This window comes from Gobius niger (genome assembly GCF_951799975.1).
Source record: "Gobius niger genome assembly, chromosome: 22".
NCBI classification, from domain to species: Eukaryota; Metazoa; Chordata; class Actinopteri; order Gobiiformes; family Gobiidae; genus Gobius; species Gobius niger.
Genome location: NC_136873.1, coordinates 15930444 through 15942225, shown reverse-complemented (window position 1 = coordinate 15942225; position 11782 = coordinate 15930444). Strand labels below are relative to the sequence as shown.

General features: G+C 45.8%; 1 protein-coding gene across 1 annotated transcript; it reads left to right on the top strand.

The window, feature by feature from the left end:
- Positions 1-5144: 5144 nt before the first annotated feature.
- On the top strand, positions 5145-10933 carry LOC306981355 (prostaglandin E2 receptor EP4 subtype-like; the record flags this gene model as incomplete). Its single annotated transcript, XM_079580948.1, has 2 exons — positions 5145-6060; positions 10598-10933. Exons 1-2 carry the CDS (start codon positions 5245-5247, stop codon positions 10931-10933), a joined length of 1152 nt encoding a protein of 383 aa, XP_079437074.1. The 5' UTR covers positions 5145-5244.
- Between the last annotated feature and the right edge of the window lie 849 nt (positions 10934-11782).

Below are 11782 nucleotides of genomic sequence, written 5' to 3'. Positions count from 1 at the left end.
AGGTCTGCAGTGTAAGGTATACCCACGTATGCCCCCGCGGGCCTGGTGCCAGCGCTCGGCCCTTTAGGTTCATAAACATGCCCCAATATGGAGCGCATGAGGTGTGTTTACGTTGTTCCCGCTGATCTCGTCACCGTGTCCCCGTCCCAGCACCACAAAGGGTCGAAGCAACTCACTATAAACATATGATCACCTAAGGTCAAACTGTTCCTCTCTCACTGCGCATCCCTAGCCTGGCTAACACCAGACTAAAATCACAAGTGATATTTAGTCTGGGGACCACCAATTCATTTTCTCGTAGGAGAGGTGTGGTTTACGATCGTCCATACTCGTTTATTTGGCGATACGAAAAAAAGAAAAAAAAAAGTCTCATGCGTCTGCACGTAGCCATGGCCAATCGTATCATCGTATGAGATGACGTATGACGTACCCGCTGTAAACTTTTTAGCTAAATTATTTAGAACAAGGTCTAAAGCTTGATCAAAAAATACCATCGTGTCAGCTGCTGTCATGTTGGATCCGTAAATAAACTTTTTTTTAAATTATCCGTAAATAAACTACAAGCTTCCGTATATCGAATAGCGCGTCATCGTCTTGCCGTCCCTCCTCGCTCTGTGATTGGTTCCCAAATCCACCGGAGATTTCGGCCATGGTCCCCAGGCTGTTGTGCAGTTCGAAATAATTCGAGCGCACACAGCAGCCTGGTGTTAGCCAGGTTAGCGCATCCCTCCTTTGCAGTAAACATTTAAAGGAATAGGCCACCGTTTTTACATACTGAGATATGTTCTTACCTTAGCTTTGACGAGTTCTTTAGGACCTGTCTGATCTTCCCCCGTGCCTTCAGTCACGTAAACACAGCGCAGACGGCGTTAGCATTTAGCCTCTCCCTCTCCCCACTATAGCTCCAAAACAGGTCAAGATAGAAGCCACCAAGCTCTTCCACGTTTTCCCTATTTAAATATGGTTACGTGAAGTGTTCCACTACAAAGTATAATTACACAAAATTAAACAATGTGGATTTTCTAAGCGGATAAAAGGGGGGACTATATTGTAAGGCGTAATAATAACAGGAGTAGTTTGAAATCCGCGCAGTAATCTTCACTTTACTGTGCGTTTGCCAAACTACTCCTGGTATTATATAGTTCCCCTTTTATCCGCTTAGAAAATCCACATTGTTTAATTTTGTGTAATTATACTTTGTAGTAATAATGTCTTGCCTGCAAAGTTTTCTTGAGAAAAGAAAATCTTGTTTTAGGAAATAAAATCTAGCCATTTCTTGTTCAGATATATTTGCTAAAAACATGCACATTTTTCTTTTAACAAGAAAGAAAAACTTTTTGAATCTTCTTCAGCTTTAGACAAAGAATATTTTTTCTTATTTTAAGAAAAAATAAGAGCTTCACAGCTCGAAGGTCCCAGGTTCGATTCCCACCAGGACGGGGGCCTTTCTGTGTGGAGCATGTTCTCCCCATGTCTGCCACTAAAAACATGTACAATAGGTGAATCCTCCAGCAGGTGATTCTGACCATCAGCCTGGCCAGCCATGGAGACGGGTCCCTTAAATATTAGTATTTATTAAGAACATTTTGCTCAAAAATGTGTGTAATTTAGAACATTTTACTTAAATCAAGCAACATTTAAGTAAAATATCCCACAATTTGTCACTAAATAAGAATGTTTTCCTTAAATTATTCCGTTTTCTGAGACATTTTGCTTAATTCTAGCTATTTATTTGCTTAAATTTAGTGTTTCTTTCTTGTTTTATGATAAGAAAAATATTCTAGGAAAAAGAATTCTTAGCAAGAAAAAATGCTGACCCCATTGGCAGAATTTTACCCTTCAAACAAGACAAAATGTCTTATTTTAAGATTTTTTCCCTTGTTTTTAGAAGGGTACTTTTTGCAGTGACTTTGAGCTGTCCTTGGGCATGAAAAGTGCTTTACCTTTATAAATGTTCTTGTCTTTCAAATGAAGTGGTGAAACCTGTGTCTCACGGTCTGGTACTTTAAAGGTAAAGTTTGTAGACTATGCTCTTAATAGTTTAAAAAGGACAGCATGAGGCAGGTTGTAGCTGGAGTGCCCTTTTTAAACTATTAAGAGCATATTCTACAAACACTACCTTTGAAGCACCAGACCGTGTACTTACTGTACTGCATTTGCCTGCGGAGTGCGTCACTTACAGTATTCGGCCTGTGCGGACAGAACGTGACTGTACTTTCCAAAGCGATGCACCCAAACATGCCATGGGTGTTTTAAAATAACCTGCGCCCGCCGCGGTGTTGTTGTGGATGTTTGGGGCCTTCGCTGGCGTCTCCGTGCTCCGTGTGCCCCCCCCCCCCCGCCTGTGTGTGTGAGCGGGAGGGAGGCGGGAGGGAGGTGTGAGAGGGTCTGGACAGATCCTCCAAACAGACTCGGGGGTGATGGAAGAGCACAACCTCGCTGACGTCCACGGGGCACTTAACCGGCATCTGTGTTACAGCCCGTTCAGGGGTCCCACTGCAAAGAGTGCCCTCCTAAAAACGAGGGAAAAAATCTTAAAATAAGGAAAAAATTCTGCCAATGGGGTCAGCATTTTTTTTCTTGCTAAGAATTCTTATTTCTAGAATATTTTTCTCATCATAAAACAAGGAAGAAACACTAAATTTAGGCAAATAAACAGCTAGAATTAAGCAAAATGTCCTCAGAAAATGGAATAATTTAAGGAAAACATTCTTATTTAGTGAAAAATTGTGGGTATTTTACTTAAATGTTGCTTGATTTAAGTAAAATGTTCTAAATTATACCCATTTATGTGCAAAATGTTCTTAATAAATACTAATATTTAAGGAAAATATTGCCCAGGGACCCGTCTCCATGATGTGCACTGCAAAAAGTATTTAACTAGATCAGTATAAACATCTCAATTTGAGCACAATAATCCAAATTGTAGTTGTTTTGACTAGTTAAGAAGTTCTTGGGCGTTTGATCTAGATTATTTCACTTGTTCTGAGATGTTTCTGACTCGTTTCGATACATTTCGTCCTTATTTCAGGTCATTTTCTTTGCCAATGGGGTAAGAAAATTGGTCTTATCTCATTGGCAATTTTACTTTCTTATTTCAAGCGAGATTTACCCTAGAACTGGTCTGAAATGTCCTCAAACAAGCAAAGTAAACTTGGTCCGATCAGGAAAAGTGTCTAAATGAGTGAAAACCGCTCAAAACGAGATACATTTCCTCAATTCAAGTCATTTAAGCCAATGCTTGATATTTACTTTTTGTAGTGTGGAGCCAGGCTGATGGTCAGAATCACCTGCTGGAGGATTCACCTATTGTACATGTTTTTAGTGGTAGGGGAAACGGGAAATGGACTATCACTTTTTCAATTAAAGTGATAGTCTAAATGTTTTTAAATGTTATAAAATGTGCAAAATCCACCACCTAGTCTTGCATTTTGACTTAAAGTTATATACATACATCACATACATTACATTATTTGTAAAGTCCCGCCTTCCCGGATCTCAGCGACCAATCAGAGTCTCGCACACTGCAAAAAGTAAATATCAAGCATTGGCTTCAATGACTTGAATTGAGGAAATGTATCCTGTTTTTGTGCGTTTTTCACTCATTTAGACACTTTTCCTGATCGGACCAAGTTTACTTTGCTTGTTTGAGGACATTTCAGACCAGTTCTAGGGTAAATCTCGCTTGAAATAAGAAAGTAAAATTGCCAATGAGATAAGACCAATGTTCTCACCCCATTGGCAAAGAAAATGACCTGAAATAAGAACGAAATGTATCGAAACGAGTCCGAAACGTCTCAGAACAAGTGAAATAATCTGGGACAAATGCCCAAGAACTTCTTAACTAGTCAAAACAACTAAAATGTGGATTATTATGCTCAAATTGAGATGTTTATACTGATCTAGTTAAATACTTTTAGCAGTGTATCCTTCTGCATTGACCAACGAGACGAGCTCTTCCTGTGAACTGGCCTGTCAGGTCCAATCAGGAGAAGGGGGAGGAGCTTGATCGTTTACTTTTGACCATTCTGCTTCTGTTGTCCTCATTTTTCACAAACTAAGAAGACCTTTCTGGTTAAAGAGGGGAGGAATTTGATTGTTTGCTTTCAAATTTCACGATCTCTCTCTCCTCACTTTGCAGACTTACAGATTATCACTTTAACACAATAAACCCATTCCTCTCAAACATCGTTCACAAATCTGGGTCAGTGAGCGCTCCATTCTCCCTCAGAGACGTGGCTCATCGAGGTGCTGATCGGACCGCACTAAAAACATGTACAATAGGTTAATCCTCCATCCAGTTTCCCTACAGGGATTGAGCAAGAATTACACAACGAGGAGCCAAAAACATAGTGAACACAACTATATTTAAGTTGTTGTTACCCAGCTTTCTGTGGTTTGACCATTTCTGTTGATCATGCACGACCCCATGTTGCAAGGATCTGTGCACAATTCCTGGAAGCTGAAAACGTCCCAGTTCAATCATGATCAGCAAACGCACCGGATGTCCTGATACACATTTGTGAGGGGGGGGGGATAATCTCAACAGAGGAGAAGTGCTCACTACAGATTTAAACAGATCTGAGAAAAGCGCAAAAGCACAACCACTTCTATGTTTATCCATTCAGCTGGAGCTACATGAGCCGTTAAGGATTTGTACTTAGACCTTATTACTTTTCACTCATTTCATGGTAACGTTTTTCCTACTTAAGTAAATATTATGCCTAAGTTTTATGTTCATTGTCCAGCAGTAAAATGGAGTGAAAATATGACTGATGTAAAGTGATCTAAAGTCCACACGGGCTTCACAGGCTCTTGCCGATGTATAGATGGAGTCAGAGCCAACACTAAGTCTCCCCCGCGCGCAGACGTCAGCCCAGGTGACCCTCAGCGTCATGTATGCGTCCATTCGCATAAATGACGCTCCATGTCCATCCACGCGCTCCATCTCCACACGGGCCTCTCTGAGCAGCACTTGCAGATGCGTGGGAAAAGTCTGCTTGAACTTGAGTCGAACCCTCCCCTCTCTCTCCCTCCCCTCTCTCTCTCTGCTGACCCCCTCCTCTCCTCTCCTCTCCTCTGCTCTTACGCAGTGTGTGATGACGGCAGCTCTTGCAGAGGATATGAAAGTATACAGACTGAGTCCTCCTCGTGGGGCTTGGCTGTGAGCGGATCACTGATGGTGCGGGAGTCACTTTAAACCCCGCGCAGAGCGGACCTGGCTGCAGCGCGCGTTCACTGAGGATGTATTTATCGGTGCCAAATAACTTTACGCAGGAGCGCGCGCCCAACAGCACGCGAGTGGACGCTTCCCTGGCGCACGGAGCGGGGCGCGTGCTGCTGCCGGTGCTCATGTTCGTGGTGGGGGCGGTGGGGAACCTCGTGGCCATCGCTGCGCTGTCGGTGTCACGGCGGGAGCGGAAGTCCTCGGCCTTCTACACGCTCGTGTGTGGGCTCGCGGTCACGGACTTGTTGGGCACGTGTCTGGCCAGCCCCATCACCATAGCAACATACCTGGACCCACACGTGCTCCTGGACTCGCACCTGTGCGCGTTCCACTCTTTCCTCCTTCTGTTCTTCAGCCTGGCAGGACTCAGCGTCATCTGCGCCATGGCGGCGGAGCGGTACGCGGCGATCTGCTGCGCGTTCACGTACCGCCGCTGGCACGTGGGCCGTAGTTTCGCACAGAGGGTCCTCCTGGGCATCTACCTGAGCCACGCGCTCGTCTGCTGCCTGCCGGCCATGGGCATGGCGCGCAGTGAGCGGCAGCGCTCGAGCACCTGGTGCTTTATCGAGTGGCGCTCACAGGCCGCAGTGGCCACGGCGTACACGGTGCTGTACGGAGTCACGAGCCTCCTGCTCATCCTCGGGACCATCGTCCTGAACCTGGCCGTGTGCGGAGCACTGCTGCTCATGCGCAAAAGGACCGTGACGCGGCCCGTCACCAGAGCCAGTGTCCGGGAGCGCTGGAGAGACCTGTCCTCCGCCGCGGAGACGCAGATGATCGCTGTGCTCGTCACGACCTCCGTGATAGTGCTCACGTGCTCCGCTCCGCTCGTGGTGAGTGATGTACGCATGATACAGTAAGAGTGGGTTGAATATGGGTAAAGTGGGACACTTAACTTTAATCATGACTATTGTTTAATGTGTCCTATTATTACTAAAAATAATAATACAAATAAGGGAGAGGAGGATCCGGCCGATAGTTGAACCTCGGATCCAGGAGGAACAATGCGGTTTTCGTCCTGGTCGTGGCACACTGGACCAACTCTATACCCTTCATCGGGTACTCGAGGGTTCGTGGGAGTTCGCCCAACCAGTCCACATGTGTTTTGTGGATCTGGAGAAAGCGTTCGACCGCGTCCCTCGTGGTGCCCTGTGGGGGGTGCTCCGGGAGTATGGGGTCCGGGGCCCTCTGCTAAGGGCTGTCCGTTCCCTGTATGACCGCAGCAGGAGCTTGGTTCGCATTGCCGGCAGTAAGTCAGACCTGTTCCCGGTGCGTGTTGGTCTCCGCCAGGGCTGCCCTTTGTCACCGGTTCTGTTCATTACTTTTATGGACAGAATTTCTAGGCGCAGCCAGGGGCCGGAGGGTGTCCGGTTTGGGAGCCTCAGAGTCTCATCTCTGCTGTTTGCGGACGATGTTGTTCTGATGGCTTCAACGAACCAGGACCTTCAGCACGCACTGGGGCGGTTTGCAGCCGAGTGTGTAGCGGCCGGGATGAGGATCAGCACCTCCAAATCCGAGGCCATGGTTCTCCACCGGAAAAAGGTGGCTTCCCCTCTGCGGGTCGGTGGGGAGTCCTTGCCTCAAGTGGAGGAGTTCAAGTATCTCGGGGTCTTGTTCACGAGTGAGGGGCGGATGGAGCGTGAGATCGACAGACGGATCGGTGCGGCGTCAGCAGTGATGCGGTCGCTGTATCGGTCTGTCGTGGTGAAGAGGGAGCTGAGTCGGAGGGCAAAGCTCTCGATTTACCGATCGATCTACGTTCCCACCCTCACCTATGGTCATGAGATTTGGGTAATGACCGAAAGGACAAGATCGCGAATACAAGCGGCCGAAATGAGTTTCCTTCGCAGGGTGGCTGGGCGCACCCTCCGAGATCGGGTGAGGAGCTCAGTTACCCGGGAGGAGCTCAGAGTAGAGTCGCTGCTCCTTCACGTCGAAAGGAGCCAGCTGAGGTGGCTCGGGCATCTGTTTCGGATGCCTCCTGGTCGCCTCCCGCGGGAGGTGTTCCAGGCATGTCCTAGTGGGACAAGGCCTCGTGGAAGGCCCAGGACACGGTGGTGGGACTATGTCTCCGAGCTGGCCTGGTGTCGCCTCGGGGTCCCCCCAGAACAGCTGGAGGAGGTGTGTGTGGATCGGGAAGTTTGGGCATCTCTGTTGAGACTGCTGCCCCCGCGACCCGGCCCCGGATAAAGCGGAAGAAAATGGATGGATGGATGGATGGATGGAATAAGGGCCGATACTTTTATCGACTAATTACGATTAATTAATTACATCAGGTTTAGTGCGATAAAAAATATTACTATAAATTAATCACACTTAACTTTCCACACCTGCAGACGCTGCTTAGGCACAAACAACAGTAGAGCCAAAAACTATTTGAGACAGTTGTTTATTCACACAGTTAAGCGCCAACATAAATTTGAAATTTATTTAAAAAGATCATTCTCCAAAAAGTGTTTGAAATGTTCACACAGGCCTCAGACCTCCACTTCAGTGAGTTCAAATGCCGGAAAATACAAAGAAGCTTCTAAAATATAATAAATACACACAATGCATAACTACAATCCCTAAATAAATGATGAGTCGAGTCCCACCACTATTAAAAATACAAACACACCTAATAATTAGAATGTGCAGGAGAAGAAAAATAATGGTTCTGTGGATATGACTTAAGATAAGATAAGATAAGATAATCCTTTATTGATCTCACAAAGGAGAAATCACTTGTTACAGTCGGCGTTCAAGAAGATCACTCAGAGTTAATAAAGTGCAGCTGATACAGAGACTTCACTTCATATGACATGACAAACCATAATCTACGACCAAGTAGTAAGAAAGCGGAGGTGTGTCCAATGACAAAGCATTTGGGGATTTATGCTTCAGCTTCATATTGGCAAAGTGGGACAGTGTATTTTTGTGGAAAGTTTTAACTGTAGCTCTTGTTAACTCTGTCTTGATCGCCATTTAGCATTTCAACATTAAGTTGTTCTTTGAGGTTTCTAAGTTCTTTAATTAATAAAATGATACATATATATATTTATATATATATATATTTTAGGGCTGTTAACGTTACTCGCGATTAATCAAATTAATCGCAAAAATAATTAATATTAATTTAATCATCCTATTTCAACACAAAAAAAAACAAATTGTCCTTAAAAGTTTGCCGTTTCTGTCCTAAAGGTTCAGCACAAAAGAACATGTCTCTAAAAAGTGAGTTATCAACCCCGGGATCCTCAGAAGTGGCTGAAGATCCCGGTTCTCAGCTGTTGGGCTTCTCACATAAATATGAAACTGTGGATTTGGTCAATGAAATGTGCAATCAGTAATTACATGCTTTCAATGTAAGTGTTTTATGATGGATAAAACATAAAAACATTAAAAATTAATATAATTATTAGAAAAAATTAATCACCCCACGCCACATGTCTCACACCACAGTTAGAATGGTTATTATTATTCAGAACCTCTTCACATTTTCATAAAAGTAGTTTCTACAATAAAATTAATCATTTTGAATACAAAAATGACCACGTTAATAGTGTCCCACTTTACCAATAGCACTTCGAAAAATGTGTCATTAGACCCACCTGTGTTTGAGGCAAAATTATTACTTCTGTGACTTTTTTTCCTCCACTGGTGTAAAATGTATAGAACATTAAAGACTTTGGCATTTAATTCCAAACAAAAAATGAGGTTTCAAAAAGTGTCCCACTTTACGGACTCTGGGTCTATAGTCTCGTTTACAGAAATCCACTTTCATGCTCTGAAGGTTTGTTTTCTGATTCACAGCTCTTTTGATGTTCCCACAGAGAGAATTTATAAATGGAAATATTCTAGACCAATGGTTCCCAAGGGCCTTTTTCTGCATGGTCAGAGGGTCAGGTCACAAGAGATATTAAGTCAAATACTGACAGAGAAGTAGCCGATGTGCAAAAACACTCATTTCATATGTTTGAAACGGCTTGTTGACCATGATTTTACGTTTTGATGCATTTGTGGGGGTTTGAGACTGGCCTGACTCCAACACACAGGGTTCTTCAAGGAAACCAGTTTGTGAACCACTGTTCTAGATCATTACAGTTTACACATTGGTCTGGTTGGCCCACAGTGTGTTTGATTGGTCAGGTTGGCCCACAGTGTCATTGATTGGTCAGGTTGGCCCACAGTGTGTTTGATTGGTCAGGTTGGCCCACAGTGTCATTGACTGGTCAGGTTGGCCCACAGTGTCATTGATTGGTCAGGTTGGCCCACAGTGTCATTGATTGGTCAGGTTGGCCCACAGTGTGTTTGATTGGTCAGGTTGGCCCACAGTGTCATTGATTGGTCAGGTTGGCCCACAGTGTGTTTGACAGGTCAGGTTGGCCCACAGTGTCATTGATTGGTCAGGTTGGCCCACAGTGTCATTGACTGGTCAGGTTGGCCCACAGTGTCATTGATTGGTCAGGTTGGCCCACAGTGTGTTTGATTGGTCAGGTTGGCCCACAGTGTGTTTGACTGGTCAGGTTGGCCCACAGTGTGTTTGATTGGTCAGGTTGGCCCACAGTGTCATTGATGGGTCAGGTTGGCCCACAGTGTCATTGATTGGTCAGGTTGGCCCACAGTGTCATTGATGGGTCAGGTTGGCCCACAGTGTGTTTGATTGGTCAGGTTGGCCCACAGTGTCATTGATTGGTCAGGTTGGCCCACGGTGTGTTTGATTGGTCAGGTTGGCCCACAGTGTCATTGATTGGTCAGGTTGGCCCACAGTGTCATTGATTGGTCAGGTTGGCCCACAGTGTCATTGACTGGTCAGGTTGGCCCAGTGTGTCATTGACTGGTCAGGTTGGCCCACAGTGTGTTTGACGGGTCAGGTTGGCCCACAGTGTCATTGATTGGTCAGGTTGGCCCACAGTGTCATTGACTGGTCTGGTTGGCCCACAGTGTGTTTGACTGGTCTGGTTGGCCCACAGTGTCATTGATTGGTCAGGTTGGCCCACAGTGTCATTAACTGGTCAGGTTGGCCCACAGTGTGTTTGATTGGTCTGGTTGGCCCACAGTGTCATTGATTGGTCAGGTTGGCCCACAGTGTGTTTGACGGGTCAGGTTGGCCCACAGTGTCATTGATGGGTCAGGTTGGCCCACAGTGTCATTGATGGGTCAGGTTGGCCCACAGTGTCATTGATTGGTCAGGTTGGCCCACAGTGTGTTTGATCTGTCAGGTTGGCCCACAGTGTCATTGATGGGTCAGGTTGGCCCACAGTGTGTTTGACTTGTAAACTTTACTCGCAGCAGCTCAGAACTAGCCCAATATTTGATCTATTTCGTTGCACGATTGTATAAAAACAATAAAGTTCTTGATTCATTCACATATTCCGTGTCTTGTTCCAGGTGCGCGTGTTCGTGAATCGCTTCACGCTCAGGAATGATCCGGACGCGGACCTGGCCGCCATCCGCATCGCCTCCGTGAACCCCATCCTGGACCCGTGGATCTACATTCTGCTGCGGAGGTCCCTGTTCCGCCACCTGCGCACCGTGTCGCAGCGGAGGCGGAGTGGTACGCGCACCAGCCCCCCCTCGTCACCACAGACCAACCTGTTCTACCCAGACCTCTCGAGAGACAGTCATGTGATCACTCAGCTCATGTGCACGGCCAACGTCATCACGCAGCTGCCCACGGCCGTCAAAGTCCCCGCGCCGACCAAAGAGTGGCGGGTCCGGACGTGACGCACACTGTGTATGAACTGGAACTGTGCGCATCAGACAGTGTCCCGGCCGAGGAGGACACGGGGCGGACACTTCCCGGAGAGGAGGACACGGGGCGGACACTTCCCGGACAGGAGGACACGGGGCGGACACTTCCCGGAGAGGAGGAGGTCACCTGTGCAATGAACAAGCTCCTCATCTGAGAGAACTTCTGCCCTGTTTGCAAAGGGACGTCCGAGGGGGACAATCGTTGCTGCCTCTCGGCCCAGGCAGATTTTTGATCTCAATGAGATTTTTCCTGGTTAAATAAAGGTTTGAGTTAAAGAAGCACCAAAATGGTAGAATTCTGTTCAATGATGTGACCATGATGGGACTCATAGGAAAAATATGAGTGTTACCATAATAATTCAAAGTCAAATATTCTAAAAGGAAAAATAGTCACGTGACTGAAGCCCATGCAGTGTGTGGGGCGGCAATAGGCCAGGATTCATGTCGTGTGTGAGTGAGTGAGTGAGTGAGTGAGTGAGTGAGTGAGTGAGTGAGTGAGTGAGTGGTGGTTGTCAGAGGGGCCGATGGCACAGACTGATAGCTTCACTTCCATTAGTCTACCCCAATACACTACAAAAAGTACCCTCCTAAAAACAAGGGAAAAAATCTTAAAATAAGACATTTTGTCTTGTTTTAAGAAGAATTCTGCCAATGGGGTCAGCATTTTTTTCTTGCTAAGAATTCTTATTTCTAGAATATTTTTCTCATCATAAAACAAGAAAGAAACACTAAATTTAAGCAAATAAATAGCTAGAATTAAGCAAAATGTCCTCAGAAAATGGAATAATTTAAGGAATACATTCTTATTTAGTGAAAAATTTG